The sequence below is a fragment of the Scylla paramamosain genome, chromosome 11 (genome assembly GCF_035594125.1).
Source record: "Scylla paramamosain isolate STU-SP2022 chromosome 11, ASM3559412v1, whole genome shotgun sequence".
In the NCBI taxonomy this organism is placed as follows: Eukaryota; Metazoa; Arthropoda; class Malacostraca; order Decapoda; family Portunidae; genus Scylla; species Scylla paramamosain.
The window spans coordinates 98,154-117,500 of record NC_087161.1 but is presented as its reverse complement, the minus strand read 5'-3'; the positions used below and the strand labels follow the sequence as shown (position 1 = coordinate 117,500).

Here is a 19,347-nt window from a genome sequence, read left to right as displayed (position 1 = left end):
CTGTTTACTGCCTCAGAGAATTTTGCTTATATCACCCTTGTTGCATCTCATATCACTTGTAGAAATGGATTAGACCTCTTTTTAATCTAATTCTGCCTTTATCAAGCACAAACCAATTATTTATTGCCCTACCTGGAGAATTTTGCTTATATCACTCTTATTATGTCCCCTTTACCACTTTAAGACCACTATCAGACCCCTCTTAACCTCTACCTTTTATTAAGTTTAAACCAATTATTTATTTTCCTAAACATAATTACTGACCCTGAAAATTGTGTTTCCCTTTGTGTCATTGCATTATCTCGCTCCATTTCTTCTCCAGAGTGTGTATGACAGCCTGTGTGGTGACATGGTGGTGTCTGTGGCTGACTGTGGCAGGCATGGAGGTCTGGGGAGGAGGAGAGGATGGGGAAAGAGGAGGAAGAGAGGAGAGGTCCCTTCAGCAAATCCCCTTAGGAACCTCAGGATTTCCCTTACCTGTGGATATTGACCCCATTCCTTCAGGTAAGTGAGTAATGGGTGGTGATGGTGGTGTAAATTATCAGAGAGCTATCATAAATACTATCACTGAGTTTATGTAATGTTGCTTCATTAGTCTTATTAATGGTGACACTTCACACAGGCCCCAGAGAACAGATCAACCAAGTGACATCCTTCATTGATGGGTCGGTGATCTACGGGTCCAGCAAGGAGGAGAGTGACGAGCTGCGTGCCTTCTCTGGCGGCCTCCTCAAGGTGCAGCGCGGCCCGGCAAACACCCAGATCCTCATGGCCGACACCAACCAGATTGACTGCAAGACCTCAGGAAGATTCAAGTACGAGTATGTGTTTGTGTGATAGATGAGTGCATTAGTTAGTGAAAGGGTTATTCAGAGCCTTAGACTGATGTATTTTGAGGTGAACATGACACAAAAACAGCAGAAATTTCCCATAATTAACAACAGAAAGCCAAGCAAACAATAAAACAACAGAGAAAATGATAAAAACACCACAGTTTTGTCTACCACGCCTCACCACTGACAGTCTCTCCACCACCAGAGCCAGGTCACGCAAGACTCGGGCAGCAGACGGCCAGCTCAAAGACATCGAGTCAGGTTCCCCAAACAACGTACTGGATTTGATGGAGGTTCTGCCTAACACTGACGTCAGCGATATCACGGAAATTCCTAGCGTGTTTGAGCGTGACGACCAGACACTGCCCTGCGACCACACTTTGCGTTTCCGCACAGCTACAGGGTGGTGCAATAATCTTAACTTCCCGTCCTTCGGCAAGTCGTTCAGGGCAAAAAGTCGACTCCTACGTCCTTCTTATGAAAACGGTGAGTGTCTGTCTGTCTGTATGTCTGTGTATGTGTGTATATATATGTGTGTGTGCATGTGTGTGTGTTGGTATTTGGGATAGGTCAAGAAATTAAGTGTTTAAGTTTGATGAAGTAAGGGATAAAGTCAAGAGTAGATCAGATAGATGTCTATGTGTCTGTATTAGTGTTAGGGATAGAACATAAATAATGTGTTCAGGCTTTATAAAGTTAAGAATCAGAGAGAAGTCATTTCAGTCAGCTAGAGGTCCCAAAGTGATATAGAGAGCATGACAAGGATGACATAAGCAAAATTCTCAGGATCAGTAATCAGGACAGGACAAGAAATAAAGAACTGAAGCTTGATAAAGTTAGGAAAGAGAATAAATAAATATGTTTGTAAATGAGTCTGTGGTGCCTTGTCTGTGCTGGCCTGTGTGGGAATGCTAGCCTTGTATGTAGACAGAGAGACAGACAGATAGATATATTACTATTATTATTGTGTGTGTGAGTGTGTGGTGCCTTGTCTGGGCTGGCTTCTGTGGGATTGCTAGCCTTGTATGTAGATAGACAGACAGACAGATAGATATATTACTGTTATTATTGTGTGTGTGAGTGTGTGGTGCCTTGTCTGTGCTTTGTATAGGACTGCCAGTGTCACAGATAGATATATAAACTTAATTCTCACTGAAGTACCCCCATACTTTATCTTCTATAGGACTGCTAACCTGACAGATAGATAGATTAACAAACCAATTTCCTTACAGTACAATCAAGTACCCCCAAACCTTGCCTTCTGTGGGACTGCCAGCCTGACAGATAGATAAACAAATGAATTTCTTTACAATACACTCAAATACCCCTAAACCTTCTCTTGTCATCCCCAGGTCTGTCTAAACCTCGCGTCACTTCAGTCACCGGCAAGCCTCTCCCTTCCCCTCGGCTCATTTCCACCAACATGCACAACGACGTGTCTGCACCGCATGTCCGCTATACCCTAATGGTCATGCAGTGGGGCCAGTTTATTGACCATGATATTATTTTCACCCCCATCAACAAAGGTAGGTGTGTGTGTGTGTGTGTGTGTGTGTGTGTGTGTGTGTGTGTGTGTGTGTGTGTGTGTGTGTGTGTGTGTGTGTGTGTGTGTTTACATAGTTGTAGCTTCCAAGGTCTGATAAACTATTGATTTGTTGTCTCCTGATCTTTATATGTCTAGTTTTCTTTAATTTCTGCATACTTGTCACTAAAACTATATATTTTCTTAGTCTGTTCCTAACCTAATCTATCTTTGTTGTTTATTATTATCTGTTTTTTTCCATTAGTTATCAAATCTCCTGTTTCTCTTTCTCATTCTAGTGTTAACAGGTATATGTTTTCTAATATTAACTTAACTGTGTATGTGTTGATAAAAAAAAAAAGTACTTATTCTCTCTTTACTTCATGTCTGTAAATACACTGACTCCTGGCCCAGCATCTCTTCACCTCACCCACTAAACACATTCACTTCTCTCTCTTCCAGGTTTCCAAGACTCGATTCTGGATTGCCGCAGATGTGACTCTCCCCAGACAGTCCACCCTGAGTGTTTCCCCATAGCCATTCCTCAGAACGATCCATTTTTCCCTCCTGTCAATATATCATCTGGCCAGCCATTCTGCATCCCCCTGACCCGCTCCATGCCAGGCCAGCTGACTCTAGGTGTGTGTGTGTGTGTGTGTGTGTGTGTGTGTGTGTGTGTGTGTGTGTGTGTGTGTGTGTGTGTGTGTGTGTGTGTGTGTGTGTGTGTGTGTGCAACATTTCCCTCTAACACACTGCACTCCTAATGACTATCTCTCTCTCTCTCTCTCTCTCTCTCTCTCTCTCTCTCTCTCTCTCTCTCTCAGATTACGATGCATACTGCAACCCAACAGTGCTCAATGAATTTGGCATAGCCTTCCGCTTTGGCCACTCTCTACTCAAGCCTTCCCTGGAGCGCATGGACGGAATATTTGCCAAGTGCAACCCTCCTGTCAAGCTGAGCGAACACTTCTTCAACCCAGACCTACTCTACCAGCCTGGGATGTTTGATGAGATCATCCACGGCCTGACTACTGTGTCCATGGAGACACTGGACCAGTTCTTGACAGATGAGGTGACCAACCATCTCTTTGAAGACAAGCGGCAGCCATTCTCTGGCCTGGACCTGGCTGCCCTCAACATCCAGCGAGGCAGAGACCATGGACTGCAGCCTTACAATGAGTACAGGGCCCTCTGTAACCTGACCAGGGCGAGGTCGTTTGATGACCTGCACAGGGAGATAGCGAGGCCGGTGATCGAGCGAATGAAACAGACGTACGCACACGTGGATGACATAGATCTGTTCACTGGTGGATTGATTGAGACGCCGCTGCACGGTGGACTGGTCGGTCCCACGTTCGGCTGCATCCTTGGCATTCAGTTCAGGAACCTCCGCTGCTGTGACCGGTTCTGGTATGAGAATGCTGACCCACTTGTGCGCTTCACCGACCCTCAGCTCACTGAAATAAGAAAGGTGGGTCTTCCTTGGTGGTGGTGGTGGTAGTAACAGTAGCAGTAGTCTATCCATCTGTGAGTAATGAGTGGTGATGGTGGTAGCAGTAGTAGTAATAGTATCTCTGTTGGTGTTAAGTAGTGGTGGTAGTAATAGTAATAATAGTAGCAGTAGTATCTCTGTCTGTGGGTGGTGAGCAGCAGTAGTAGTAATAGCAATAGTTCATTTCTCTTTATATACCAGGCTGGCAATCCCACACAAGCCACACACACACACACACACACACACACACACACACACACACACACACACACAGACACACACACATTCTTATCCCAGTCAGCCATAGGATAGAAAGGAATAATAGTAGTAGAAATAATAGTAGCATTAGTAAAAGTAAATCACCTTACTTATCAAATCAACTTAAAATCTAAGTAACCTTGCCAAATCTACTCAAAACTTAACTTAATTACCTAATCTGTCCTAAATCTAGTTATGTCTAACCTTACTAATCAAATTAGCTTACTTATCTTGATCTTACTTAACAAATTAAGTGTTTTAGCAGCAAACAAATGAGCTCAAGTGTGTCTCTTCTCTACAGGTGACACTGGCCAAGCTTCTGTGTGACAACTGTGACAATGTGGAAAGTGAACAGCGGTCTGTCTTTGACCTTCCAGACCCCTTCCTGTAAGTACTGCTCCTGCACACACACACACACACACACACACACACACACACACACACACACACACACACACACACACACACACACACACACATACAGACACAGACAAAATGCTATCCCCTCATCCCTTCCTCACCCCCAGGAACCCCCGATTGTCATGTCGCGACCTCCCCGGGGTGAACCTTGAGCTGTGGAAAGAGGAGCACGAAGAAGAGGAAGACCTACATAGGATCAGATGGAAGGACCATGTCAATGAAGACACAAGAGACAAAGGATTAGATGAAAGAATGCCTCAAAGCAGAAACATCTGAAGAAGACTTTTGTAAAGAGCAATCCCAAATAGAAATTAGGGTGGGAAGAAGCAGCGTTGGCACTCACCACATTGGTAACATAGATGCCCAGGAGTGTTCGTCGTGCTGGCCGTTCCACTAGGATGGCCATGAGGCTGCCAATGAACCCTGGCACAAAGGAGACTGTGAAAAAGTTGAAGTGCTGCAGAATGTGTCTGTGGGAGTAAACAACAAACATATCATTAACAATTAAACAATTTGACATTTCATAGAGGTGACTCAATTTCAGCTACCGTATTTGATAGCTTATAAGACACACCTTAAAAAAGTCTCAGAAAATTAGCCAGCGTCTTATAAGGCCAAGGTTCAGCTCTGGGGCAGTGGCTAGTAGTAAGTCTATGGCAACAGTGGCCCTTAAATCAAACCACAAACATCTTCACACATGTAAACAAAGTGATGATCATTTCTAAATCTCAAAAACAACTCTTTTTTTTGTAAGGTAACAATGTATAACAGATCATACTTAATGGTAATTCACATAAAATAACACCAGTCAGAAAGAAATTAAGTGACTATGCTTACGTTGTTTGTACCAAAACAAATTCACCATTAGTTAAACATCAAACCTGGCAACACATGCAAGGTTCACTGCGTTCCTTAGGTAAGATACACCTTCATACAACAGAAATTATGCCTATCTTTTAACATTTTTATCTCGCATGTGTGTTCAACAAAACTTGAAGCTAATGAGAAACTATATTTTTTTCAGAAAACCTAACATAACAAAAGATTTTATAAGTGAAAAGAGAGTCACAAAGTAGGGTGACTCATGGTGATGGTCTGCACAATAATCATGCAATACAGTTTATGCAATAGTGTTTAAAATTTCCAGATTTCATTTCCCCAACATAATGGGGTCACAGAAACAACGTGTACACAATGGCGTATAAGTTACAAAATTATAAAATTTCCCAAGGAAAAATATTGGAATCTAATAAGGATCTGAATACATATGAGAGGGCATCAAATGTCAGGTTAAATCCTTCACTTCATATACAGAGCTTAAACCCATTTATTTATCTTTTTTTTTTTTTCAATGCCTGCCCAAACTGAGATGCATCTTATAACCCCATATGTCTTATAAACTGTCAAATACAGTATTTTCTATTTTACAGTATTTTATCTTGTTCCAACAGGAAAATACTAATTTTACAGTATTTTATCTTGTTCCAACTGGAAAATACTAATTTTTTTGTCATTTTATATGCTAATGATGAAGTGCTTCAATGGCTGTCCTTCATCAATATCCTATGGTCACCTCCTCTCTCCAAACTAATCAACAAGAACTCATGCACTATACTTGGTTTGTGTAGTAACAAGAATTGTGGGAGCTGATCACAACACACTATGACCACTGACTACTTAAATGTGTATTCATTCACATAAACTATACTATATCTTAATTAATTGACTATCCATGCACAAAAACATAAAAAATAAATAAACAAATAAGTAGATAAACAGAAAAAGATTACTATGTTATGCAACTCCATGGTTTCATATAAATTTCCCAGAGTAAAAGCAAGCATGACACACTCAGTATAATAGCATGTATATTACACTTACTACTTCCAAACTGCCCCAACATGTGCATGGGAAAGGCCACATCTGGCATGCTCACCTGACAACACAGTAGGAGCCAATGTACCCAAAAGCATTGACTGTCAGGAAACAAACTGATGTTGTTAAGTAGTTCTTCAAGAGCTTTTTTCCATACTTCATACTTATTTTCCGAGCATTCACAAGACTGGTTAGCTGCATGCAAACAAATGCAAGTCATTAATATTACAAAGATAAACCTCAAAATACAAAGTGTCATTCCCAATTCAAAAGAAAAAGGAAAGAAAAGGAGAAATAAAGAAAGCAAGCAAGTAAAATTATTAACTCCTGATCAAAGTCTTCCTTCCACTTTTGAAGCCAGAAAGCAAAATCATATTCCCCTTCACCTCACACTCTACTTACACCAGATCTATCATGGCATAAGGTAATTGATATGAAAAGTTCTATGCATAGCTATAATCCATTTTCACCTCTTTTTACCAATATAGTAACAGTAATCTTTAACATTTTGTCACCTAATGACACCATCACACACATTTTCAGTAACTGTAGATAATTCTAATGAGCCAAAATAAAATTACAGTAGATGCAATGCAATATTTTATCGCAATCACCCCTTTACTGCCAAGTGTTACCTTTTTAAATTATATTCTAAACTTCCATCAAGCTTAGGAAGCCAGTGCAGTTGCCAGAACAGTTTACTAGACACAATGAGGATAGTATCCCTCTAACATAAAAAAAAAAAAAAAAAAAAAAAAAAAGGTCACATACCAAGTACACCACACCATAGATTTTGATGCTTTCAATGAACCCAATGATACAGATTTCAAAGGAGGCTGAGGAGCACGAGTGTTTCCAGCAGTGGCCGAGCTCATAGCAGGAGTATGGCAGGATCTTGCTGAAGCTCCCCATCCTGCTGTTGTTACCACTACTGCTCCTGCTGGTACCTGTCTCTCCTCACTACCTAAAGGGCAACACATGAAAAGGGAACATAAGCATGGGTGTGCTGTCAATCCTCCTGTCTAAGTACTAACTTGTGCAAGCAATCTATTGAGGTGTTGAAACAACTCCCACAGGAAGCATATGAAAAACAAATACACAGGCACCAGATCACAAGACAATACTATTCAGTTAACAATGAAGTATGTATGCTGTAAATTTCTCATGTACGTTAAACTGCAGATATCCAGACTGAGAATGCCTCAAGTACCTTGTGATAAATAAAGCTCAACACATCATCAAATAAGTCACCAGCATCAAGGCAGTTTTTTGTTCAAGCAAGTCAGTTCTTAGAATCCCACAAAAGCAACTGTCAAGATCTGCAGATACACTTAAACTATCAGATGCATCAATGGTGATGCAGCAAAACCAGTCTCATCACATAAAAAATATAAAAAAATCAAAGATGTATGTTGGAGTCATCATAGATATCACAGAGAGGATATCATCTCAAGTAGAGCAGTGTCACATCATCTTAATCCTTATCACAGGCAAAATAGTTGATAAGATATTTCATGAGCTCAGTGATAAACACTATACTCAGTAATCTGATAATGAAACTGTAAGATGTTCTTTAAAGAGGAAAAGAATGCTTTATTAAAAAGAATCCCAAAAAATATATTGGCTCCTGACAGACGCTATGGTCCCAATACCTAAAACGAGAGAGAGAGAGAGAGAGGAGAGGAGAGGAGAGGAGAGAGAGAGAGAGAGAGGAGAGAGAGGAGAGAGAGAGAGAGAGAGAGAGAGAGAGAGAGAGAGAGAGAGAGAGAGAGAGAGAGAGAGAGAGAGAGAGAGAGAGAGAGAGAGAGAGAGAGAGAGAATGATAGGCAACAAATTCATCCAAGTAGACATGGCAAAAACTGTAGATTTTTCCTACTTAATAAGCTTCATGGGCAGACAAATTCATCTGCATGGTCAGTTAAAGGATAAGTAAATCTGTTGCACTGACATAAATCTGCAATGTTGTTTCTGTAAGGCTGAGCTGTACATTACCAGTTTACTTTCTACCCTCATGAGAATAGGTTCACATTCTCTCACGTTCTCAGGATCTGATCGATTCAATTAATACATGGGAGTCAATGTGACCCGGGTCTTATCATCCTGCACTGATCCCATCAAGAATGGGCATGACACGTTACAAAAGGAGGCACTGCACAAGCATTACATTTATGCCCCTACATCATAACTGCCTCTAACCTATACTAGCGAGTTGAACCTACAGCAGCTCAAAGGTCACGGTACGTGGACTCTTCACTCAATGAAACATTGTAGTCACTCTTGCTAAAGCAAAGATTGACTGACCAGAAATGTCAGGTCACTGCAAGCTGGTTTCAAAGCAGAAAGATGAAAATCTCATAATAATGAGAAGGATGCTGTAATACTTCTATAAGGTGATTCCAAAAGCTTGATCACTGATGAGAAGGTGTATTGCCATACATCACAACCTGTGGCTCACCCAGGCCCTATGATGAGTGTACTGGATAAAACAGCTCAAGACAGCCACAACTTCCATTGCCACATGCTCATTCCCATACATGTGCAATTTTTAACCTACTATACAGTACTGCAATTAATTTCTATACCTATTGTGTTTGTTGCCAATGTTTAAGATTTTTACAGTATGAAGGCATCATTCTCAGTCTGTGAAGTGGCAACTGTCAACAGCAGCAAGCCATCCTCTCTAAAAGTTTAAGTAAGCATTTCTATACTAAAGACAACACAAGCCAAGAACCGGCTTCACTCTATTTACACAGCTATACAGACAAGAAAGTCAAGGCTCTCACGTGGCACTTGACTTTGTTTACAAATGCTTTCACTGTTGCAGGAGACACCCGACTGCTGTTGACAGATGCCACCTTGCCACCTCAGACTATCAGCTGACGCCACAAAATCAGTCACATCACCGCACTGAGGGAGATAAACAAACCAGCACCTGAGAGCTTGTCATCACTCAGTACTAAGTCTGTTTTGTCTGCCGCAGGGCTCGTCTTGACGTGTACAAGTATAAATAGAGGATGACTGGCAAATGACAAACCATAACTGTCCACGGGGGCGAGTTGTGTGTGGAAATGAGGTAACGTGTGTTGTGTTGCTTAATATAAAGTGTACGTATCCCACAGTACTCTCCACAACCACCAGCCCCATTCCGATAGTAATGACCTCAATCCTACCAACCACCACCCATTTCTCAATATGCATAACCCACACCAGTCCATTACTACTACATCATTAGAAAATTTACCGTCTGTTTGTGTGTGCAGTGTTGCGTTATAGTGTCAATAACCCACACCACCCCCACTATAACCCACCATCACACCACGATCTCAATCCTACACACTACCACCAACTTAGTAAATAAACAACAATCGCCCATTACAATTACACCACTACAGAAATTACCGTGTGTGTGCAGTGGGCTTGGGGCCAAATGAGGTTTATCTGGGTGGCGGGGTACCTCAGCGCAATCATGAAGGCTGGCGGGGTAGATATCAGGTCGCTATCTGTAGTTTTAGTTCCCCTACACGTCCGTCTGTCTGATTGGCCGCTACTGCCCGCCAACCTTCCGCACTACGAGCCTAACAGTGTTAAGTTCGTATAATTTTACTGTTATTATTATTATTATTATTATTATTATTATTATTATTATTATTATTATTATTATTATTATTATTATTATTTCTCATGTCTCTGTGTCATACGAAATAGTATTTGTACTACTACAGCTATTAACCACTAGTACTACTACTATTACTACTAGAAGTAGTAGTAGTAGTAGTAGTAGTAGTAGCAGAAATACTGCATTTTGGTTTATCAAAGCGACAGATGCGTGGTTATGTAATGCAGTTCACTATTACCATCTGCTTCCTTTTATTAATAATGACCATATGATATCTGTCACAAATCAAAGGTCGCAGATAACGTGGGTGCTTTATACTTCAAAGAAGACCCTGATATGCGATCACGTGAAAAAGGAACACCCAAACAGCAGGTTTGATCTACAAAATAAATAAATAAATAAATAAATAAAAGTCAATCCACAAATTTATGATGTCGTTACGAAAGGCTTAAAACTGAAGATATGATGGAAGGTAGAGTGCATAGCGAGATGCGAACAATGAACAAAAATTATAGCACACACACACACACACACACACACACACACACACACACACACACACACACATGACCATATATATATATATATATATATATATATATATATATATATATATATATATATATATATATATATATATATATATTATATATATATACCAGTGGAAGACATTAAATTTTGTGTAGGTGGTGGGTGAGCATGGTGGCTGCAGATGATAATAATGATTATCTATATTTTGGTGTTTCACAAAGCTATTACTGGCTGTGTTGGCCTAGGTTAGGGTTGGACTATGCTGGTCCGGGCAAAGCTACGAGGTCACACATTCTGAGGCGCACATCCATGATTCAACAGCTTGCATTATTACTTATATCACAGACTGAGTCACTTATTTGAGGTACAGAATCGCACATCATGAACTTATTCCATGCATCAGCCACTGAGAGCTATATTCTGAAACACCTCTGAGCTGCACCTCCATTACTTACAAAGTAATATTCCTCAAGTGTCAGGCTTGAATCATGTGTATCAAGGACCTGTGAATGTGTATAAGCATGTAAAGTCACAACTATTGTCTCAATGATGTTTGTGTATTTTCTATGGTAACTCTTCATTAGGATCTACACTAATCACAGCATTTACCTGCAGCTCTTCATGTGGCATCTTTACTCTTACCCACCTTGTAAATTTAGTGTTACTTTAAAATCAAACTTAAGACTGTAGTTTTCCTTTAGAAAATTAAGAAGGTACACATTTGTATGCAATCACATGGTCATCATTGCATATTACTTCTTATTATAGTCACAATCACCGCACACTTTTTCCACACGTCCTTGTAATTTTTTATACAACTGCCACAGATCCATTCATTTTTTCAGAGGTAAGTGGCTTCCTTGTGGCTACTGGCCATATTAATGGAGATTGCCCTTCTGTCCTCCAGAGCTACACTATGATGATAAGGAAAAGCACATGCTGTTTTGCATATGCTTTCTGCAATGTATAGAATTCTGCACTTATCAACATTAATTTTCAATATTAGCAGTTTTCCCATAGCCACTTAAAAATACTTTTCCAAGTGTTAATTTTGCTTTTTTGCATGACAACTTATTGGGGAAAGCAGTGGGAAGTGAAGTGTGATGGAAGAGATGGAAGAGAGTTGGGGGATGAGGTTATATAGGAGGAGAAAGGGAGAAGTGGAGGGGAAAGAAAACAGATCCCTAGCTACACTTTTTGTGTCCCCATCAATATATGTAGCTGCCCCTCCAATTCAGCGTAGTCCAAAACTCGCACTGCTGAGACATAATGCTAGAAGGAAATAGAACAAGAGATAGATTTTCAGATAGCAATATTGCTTCACACAACAGCTACAAGAATTTGCTACATCTGAACTCACAAAGGAGAAAGAAGACAGCAAGGTTTGGCTCCTCACTTTTTTCCCACTGCAGCAGCCTGAGCCGCCTTCTTTGCCTTCACCATCTCAACAAGCTCCTGAAATGCCATCATGTGAGAATAAGACTTAAAAGTTACAATAACATCAGTGTCTACTGTGCACTATATAAAACCTTCACTACATACATACACACACACACACATATATAAAACCTTCACTACACACACACACCCACACACACACACACACACACACACACACACACCACACATAGCACTTACATCTCCATGCATTTATGGAGGGACCACAAAGATAAAAGCAGATCAAAAGATAAATGCATGAGAGAGAGAGAGAGAGAGAGAGAGAGAGAGAGAGAGAGAGAGAGAGAGAGAGAGAGAGAGAGAGAGAGAGAGAGAGAGGAGAGAGAGAGAGAGAGAGAGAGAGAGAGAGAGAGAGAGAGAGAGAGAGAGAGAGAGGGAGAGAGAGAGAGGAGAGAGAGAGAGTCACTCCATAAACAAAATAAACCTGATTTGTTTTCTCCACAATCTCACATACAGGGGAATAGCAAGCAACACATCACCAGACACACAAACACACACACACACACACACACATATACAGACCTTATAGCGCCTCATGCAGTCTTTCTTGGTTCGGTTGGGGACACACTTGGCAATGCGGTCCCAGCGGTCAGGGAGTAGAGACTGGATAGGTCTTGAGGGCTTGCTCCAGCAACCTCTGTTCCTCAGCTCCCCAAGCAGCAGTGTTCATCCCCAGCATCTCCTGTGGTGCTGCACAAAGGAAAGATCTAACATCAGCACTAAAAACATGTTTTTTCTTAAAATATCTTGGAATTGATTCACAGCTCAACTGGTGATATTGCATAGAGCTAAAAGACAATTCACAGCAGTTACACAGAGAAGGGAGAGAAAGCTCTTGAGTTCATACAGAGAAGACTCATGGTAATAATTAATTAGTATAAAAAGAGAAATGAGAAATTACCCAAGCATCAACATGATATAAAAACTACACAAAGATGCAAAAGAATTATCTGAATGTCAGCATAACAGCAAGAACTCACTGTCATATCTCTGGGAGGCTGTGGCGTCGCTGATCACCTGCCGAGCCTGTGCCTTCTCCATGCTGTGGTAGGCATTCTTGTTGGCTGCCTCCCTCATGTGCTTGTCTGAGTGTTGCAGCTCCTTGGCCTTATTGAGCACCTCCTTGGCCAGCCCTGGTGATGCTGGTGGCTGTGTTGGTTGATATACTCTGCCACAACCTCCCACCTGCAGCATGGAGGGTTTCAAAGAGTTCCTCTAAGTACAGCAATGCATAAAAACATAACCTAACATTAAGGGAGCTGCAAGAAGCCATCCTTGTATGAAACATATCTACCTATATCCACCTATCATTCCCATCCATAAATTTGGTCTAATCCTTTAATGCTCCCCAATGACTCAGCACTAACAACCTGATTACTGAGTCCATTCCATTCATCTACTACTCCATCTGAGGACCAATTTCTTCCTCTCTAACTATTTTCAAGCTTGAACCCATTGTGTCTTGTTCTATCCTAATTATGATCCTGAGAAGTTTATAAATGTCACCTTTGTTATATTCCCCATACCACGTGAAGACCTAAATGGTGTGTATGTAGAGAACAGTAGTAGGGATCAGATAACAACCTTGATATTAGTCATTTTAAAAACAACATGGAAACACAAGAATAAGGCAATATATCAATCAAATAAAATATTAAAGCTTAAAAAAACCCATCTATTTATATACTAGGCCAGCAATCTCACATCAGCTGGCCCAGACAAGGCACCACACACACACACACACACACAGACACACACACACACACACACCACACACACATGCACACCACTTAGTGTCAGCATGCTCGGCTCACAACCGAGAAGGCATGGGTTCAAGTCCTGGAGGAATCTCTTCATGTGTAGCCCCTGTTCACCTAGCAGCAAGTAAGTACAGGATGTAACCTGAAGGGTTATGGCCTCACTGTCCCAGTGTGCGGTGTGTGAATGGTCTCAATCCTACCCAAAGATCAATCACTACAAGCTCTGACCTCTTTCCATATGGGGAACAGCTGGTTTGGTGACCAGCAGACGAATGTAGGTGAATGACACGTCATTCACCACTCTTAGCCCTGTCAGCCCCAGTGGAAAGGGACAGCCTTGTGGACCACCAATAATAATAAGATATCAAAAAATATATAAACAGAAGCAATTTACACACACACACACACACACACACACACACATTGAAACCAGCTCACCTCTTTGTTGTGCCGGCAGGGAAGAGGTTTGACGGCTTTGATGAGCAGCTGGAGGTCATCTTGATTCCAGACTTTGAGTGATGAAGCTTCCCCTCCTCCTCCACCCCCTCCTCCTTGCTGCCGCTGCTGCCACCTCCTCCCTCTCCTTTTTGATCCTGTTGCGCACCTCACTCACCTACAAACAGAGAGAGGAGGCAAAGAAGTGTTACAGGGGGTCCCTCAAGTTATGACAGAGGTTCTGTTCCTATGCCATGTTATAAACTGATTTTCTGCATAGGTCAGAACCAGCATAAGTAAGCTACCTGCAGTATGTCAATCACTAATACTAATACTGTTGTACTGTAAAGTCATAGTCTAGGACATAAACACATAACTATTGTGCCTGTAAAAGAAACATATGAAGGACAAAAGTCAAGACTGTCATACACCAAGGACTCCTTGTACTAATCATAACTAATCAGTGGAGAAATAGTCTGAAAGGTTTGACTATCCTAGGGAAAACAGGTCATACAGAATATCCAGATCATTTGGGGTGGATTGTTCTAATTTAGATTAGCTTGCTTTATGCTACTTTGGATTTAGCTAATCAGATAAGGTAATGTAACATGACTTAAATAGACCTAACATAGTTAATTTCAAAAGTGATTGCAGATACCCATATGTCTGTTGGAGCAGCTTTTGGGTTCAAGGCTTAGGAAATTTTTTTATTTAAGAATGACAAAAATTATGCTTTTTTTTTTTTTTTTTATATATAAGCAACAATTACTGCTACTACTACTACTACTACTACTACTGTTGGCCCTCCACACTCACCTCCTGTGTCAAAAAATATACTACTGCTATTACTACTACTGTTGATCTCTCTCACTCACCTTTGTCAATTAACTACTACTACTACTGTTGATCCTCCCTCACCTCCATCATGAGTACCTCCCACCCTTGCATCTTGTCCTGGGCCACTTGTGCTAGTTCCTTGTTGAGTTCCTCCAGGCGGGTCAGCTCCAGTGCCTCACACAGCAGCTCCACATCTGTCATGGTCTGCACTCGCTCCCCCTCCTCTGATGCAAAGTAACTGTTTGTCCTTACAGAGAGTCCGCAGCATCTGGGAATAGAGGATACTATACTAATGATTTTCAGCCTCTCTGTTATTGCTGCAATGTTGCATATCTTGCTATCTTTTTACTGCTATTTTTTTTTTCTAGTAAACTCTGGAACTCCCTGCCTGCTCCAGAAGATCCTCCTTCCTATAACTTGAACTCTTTAAAATGGCTGGTTCCAACTTTTCAAAACACTTATCCAACAATTCTGGATAATCCTTATGATCTTTCTTTTGGGACTAGCATCTCAGTGGACTTTCTTTCCCCCCTTTTTATTGCCCTTGACCAAAGATCTTGCATAAAAAATGTAACTGAAATATGTGAGGAAAGGGTGAAGAGAGAGTATGTGAAGTTCAGAGCAAAGAGGAAGGGAATACAAGGGCAGGACTAAATAGAGAAATCTGTGGCAGTTATGTCCTCATGGAGTATTTATCAAGAGGTGTCAAATAAAGATAGACAGATACAGAGATGTTCTTTATCACTGTCACCATCACATCTATGCAATGACAAAAGAATGTGTGCTTTATTCTATTTCACGTTGCTTTTTAAAATTATTTACGTGAACAAAAATACACGCAATCATAATTTGTATATATATTTTTTTAGGTTTCCAAATTTAATTTACACATTTGAACACTAAATTTAATGCTCTTTCCATCTTTCTAATACAAATGCAGTCCTCTCAGCCCCTTATGAACAGGAACTGTATCAAAATCATTTAAAAAATGACATCAAAGAAAAAGGAAAAAAATATAAATCTGAAAGTATATAATGAATGAGAATATTTTAATGTGAAATGTTACAGAAGATGAAAGTGGGTAGAGTTTCATTTTTTAGTTTTTCTTTATTTTTAGCAAATTTTGTAGCCTTAAAATGAATGATAAAAAAAAAAAAAATAAAAAAAAAAAAAAAGACTTGCCAGGTAGAATGATGGCTCCAGGCATGAGTCATGAGAACTATAGGGGCAGGTGACAGGAAGGGAGGACTGCGACGAGATGAAAGTGAAAGGGGAGAGGAAAGGAACAGGAGGAGGAAAGGATATAATGTAGTGGGCTTGCTTGCCATAGCCAGGGATCATTATTATTATTATTATTATTATTATTATTATTATTATTATTATTATCATCATCATTATTATTATTATTATTTTTTTTATATATATATTGGAGGATCACTGGCCAAGGACAACAAAGACTGAAAAAAAAAAAAAAAGAAGAAAGAGGCCCACTGAGGTGGCTTGGCTCCTGAACAGTCAAGTGTTAGTCAAACAAACAGGGTAAGTGCCTTTGAAACCCTCGCTCTTGAAAGAGTTCAAGTCATAGGAAGGTGGAAATACAGAAGCAGACAGGGAGTTCCAGAGTTTACCAGAGATAGGGATGAATGATTGAGAATAATGGTTAATTCTTGCATTAAAGAGGTTAGACAGAATAGAGATGAAAGAAAGAAGAAAGACTTGTGCAGTGAGGCATGCAGTTAGCAAGATCAGAAGAGCAGTTGGCATGAAAATAGCAGTAGGAGGTAGCAAGAGATTCAACACTGCAGTGATGAAAAAGAGGCTGAAGACAGTCAGTTAGAACACACTAGAAAGAAAGTGCACCACGAAAATTCAATATATTTGTCAAGAGAATTTTTGATTATGTTAGCGATCACAGCAGTTTAAGCGTCAAAGACAAGTGTGTGGTAAGTTCTTACATGTCAAGCATATTCTACCCTCCTCCTCACCTTCCTCTCTTTTTTGATTGCTTTCTTCAGCACCTCTCTTTCCTTCTTTTCTAACCTCCTGTTTTGCTCTTTGCTCTGCCTCCTCTGCTTCTCTTTTCTTTCTCTCTGCTTCCTCAGCTTCCTGCCTTACCTGAAAACACCAAATTTACACATTAGCAAGACATATCATTCAAAAAAAAAGAGAACATAGCATGGTATTTCAAAATATATGGCATTTCCGAGCATAAGACATGAAAAATACAAATCAATGAGAAAAATGTGAAGCCTTGGTCTGTTGTAGAAATCAATGCATATATGTGTCCGAGAGTAGTTAGAGATTGGGCCTGGTGCTAATACTGGAGATCACAATGTGCACTCACCCTCTCCCTCCTCTTCTTGTTTTTGCCTGATTGCCTCTGCTTTAGCCTTTTTCTGAGCCAGTCTTCTTTCCTTGTCTTCTTCTTTAAATCTTAAAAAAATTATATATTATATATATGTATATATATATATATATATATATATATATATATATATATATATATATATATATAATATATATATAATATATATAATATATATATATTATATATATATATATATATATATATATATATATATATATATATATATATATATATATATATAATTCTTCATCTCTTTCCCTCTTTTTCTATAAACTTACCCATTCTTTAGCTACAGAAGTAGACAGCAAAAGCAGGAATTAATTTTTCCCTCATAAGGAGTCAGAAGTAAAAACAAGAACAGCTTCTTTGCAATCTAAATCATCCATAAACCTTTCCATCAAAATGAAATTTGAAGTATTATGTAACAACAGAAAAAAGTACTCCTTGTGATAAATATCTCTTGGGATAATGCACAAAATTTCAACTTTTATTGGGATACAACGAAAATACACGAAATCAGTAATAAGTAACGAAACATACCTTGGCTATCCTTGGGTCACAGGCATATGCATTGTCAACTAGCCTGCGCAATCGACCCATCTCCTCCCTTCCGACGCCTCGCTCGCTCTACCTTGTTCTGCTTCTCTATCCATCGACGCTCCTCCTGGCTGGCAAGATTGACTGATTTAAAGAAAGGGAAGGCGACCACAACATTGCAGTCACATTGCACTGTTACAAAATATTCAAAGAAACTAAAATGACCAGTTTAAAGCAATCAGAACAATGTCGGTGCCAGTTTTCCTTGCCATAAGTCTGGGTATTCTGTCTAGCCATATTAAATTTTTCTTGTTATTTTTTCCAATGTCAAGTCTAGGCTTAAGTTTGGGCATTATTTCCTTATTCAATTAAAATTTTATTCAATGTTAATGTTTCAAGATACAAATTTCACCATTTTTGCTGCCTTTGGGAAGATAAAGCAAGGCTGGAGTGGAATACACATAACTCTAAAAAGACCAGACATACTAATAGTGAAGACTCACTCCTGTCCCTTCTCCTTTTCCTCCTCATCCAGATATGAAAACTCTCGCCAGGAATCAAAGTCGTACCAGAATCCATAGAAGCGATCAACCTGCACAGTGATGAAAATTAAGTCGGTTAACAATACAAAATAAACACCTATTCATAAAGAAATCTTGAAATGATGTTTTATGTGTAAGTTACTGGACCCTCTATGCTGAGGAAAATTATAGTGTATGATATTTTAACAAAACTTTCAAAATTACTGGTCTATCTTTCCATCAACATAGCATATGATGATGGTAACTATAAAAAGTAAACTGTCACCAAATATCTACTTGCATTTCTGCTACTAGTAATCTCACTTCTAAAACAGTACAAGGGAGATTGATGTGACTGTACAGGCCAATCACTCTCTCCAGTTACTTAATCTGCTAATCTGGACTGACCTTTTGTTTGGTGTCATCAGGTTTGCCCAAGCCAGGAACGTGCTTGTGGGTGGACCAACGAGCATTGCACTCAAACACCCGTGAAAATCTGCAATGCAACACTGTGCCTTACAAAGATGTGGTGGAGACTGAAGAAGAGAGAGAGAGAGAGAGAGAGAGAGAGAGAGAGAGAGAGAGAGGAGAGAGAGAGAGAGAGAGAGAGAGAGAGAGAAGAGAGAGAGAGAGAGAGAGAGAGAGGAGAGAGAGAGAGAGAGAGAGAGTTATATAATCTAATATATAGACCTGACATTACAATATGAGATGGAGTTAATCCCTTCAGTGATATGTAATCATCCACACCACTACAAGTAATGTATACAATCTTTATAAACCACCTGCAAGAAAAAAGCGGTGAAAAGGAATAGATTTTTTGCAATTTCTAGCCAGTATAATGTTTGGAGATGGCTGTAGAATGTGAAGAATTGTCCCAGAGTGGT

General features: G+C 39.9%; 2 protein-coding genes and 2 long non-coding RNA genes across 4 annotated transcripts in view; 1 reads left to right on the top strand and 3 right to left on the bottom strand.

Moving 5' to 3' along the window:
- Window positions 1-6,992, top strand: part of LOC135104707 (peroxidasin-like) — an 8,039-nt gene extending 1,047 nt beyond the window's left edge. The window contains exons 2-9 of the mRNA XM_064012228.1: window positions 323-504; window positions 623-815; window positions 1,039-1,319; window positions 2,186-2,359; window positions 2,818-2,994; window positions 3,180-3,826; window positions 4,407-4,492; window positions 4,633-6,992. Of these exons, the coding sequence (XP_063868298.1) occupies window positions 323-504; window positions 623-815; window positions 1,039-1,319; window positions 2,186-2,359; window positions 2,818-2,994; window positions 3,180-3,826; window positions 4,407-4,492; window positions 4,633-4,801 (1,909 nt within the window). The 3' untranslated portion in view covers window positions 4,802-6,992. The remainder of the gene's footprint in view (window positions 1-322; window positions 505-622; window positions 816-1,038; window positions 1,320-2,185; window positions 2,360-2,817; window positions 2,995-3,179; window positions 3,827-4,406; window positions 4,493-4,632) is intronic.
- On the bottom strand, window positions 866-10,013 carry LOC135104709 (uncharacterized). The gene is made up of 6 exons (XM_064012231.1): window positions 9,800-10,013; window positions 9,184-9,307; window positions 7,172-7,364; window positions 6,462-6,595; window positions 4,869-4,995; window positions 866-3,812 (listed from the first exon to the last, which is right to left on the bottom strand). Exons 1-4 carry the CDS (start codon window positions 9,866-9,868, stop codon window positions 6,592-6,594), a joined length of 390 nt encoding a protein of 129 aa, XP_063868301.1. The 5' UTR covers window positions 9,869-10,013; the 3' UTR covers window positions 866-3,812; window positions 4,869-4,995; window positions 6,462-6,591.
- Window positions 10,014-11,912: 1,899 nt separating this feature from the next.
- Window positions 11,913-13,132, bottom strand: LOC135104712 (uncharacterized). The gene is made up of 3 exons (XR_010270502.1): window positions 12,986-13,132; window positions 12,528-12,695; window positions 11,913-12,002 (listed from the first exon to the last, which is right to left on the bottom strand). It is a non-coding gene; the product is annotated as an uncharacterized LOC135104712 (long non-coding RNA).
- Window positions 13,133-17,952: 4,820 nt separating this feature from the next.
- LOC135104711 (uncharacterized) lies at window positions 17,953-18,993 on the bottom strand. The gene is made up of 3 exons (XR_010270501.1): window positions 18,872-18,993; window positions 18,446-18,534; window positions 17,953-18,073 (listed from the first exon to the last, which is right to left on the bottom strand). It is a non-coding gene; the product is annotated as an uncharacterized LOC135104711 (long non-coding RNA).
- Between the last annotated feature and the right edge of the window lie 354 nt (window positions 18,994-19,347).

Excerpts from the sequence above, each read along its gene's own strand:
- LOC135104709 (XM_064012231.1), bottom strand. The coding sequence starts at position 9,868 with ATGATTGCGCTGAGGTACCCCGCCACCCAGATAAACCTCATTTGGCCC. Across the intron at positions 9,308-9,799 it reads AAGCCCACTGCACACACACG|TGCGGTGATGTGACTGATTT; the intron begins GTAATTTCTGTA and ends TATCTCCCTCAG. Across the intron at positions 7,365-9,183 it reads TAAACAAAGTCAAGTGCCAC|GTAGTGAGGAGAGACAGGTA; the intron begins GTGAGAGCCTTG and ends GTTGCCCTTTAG.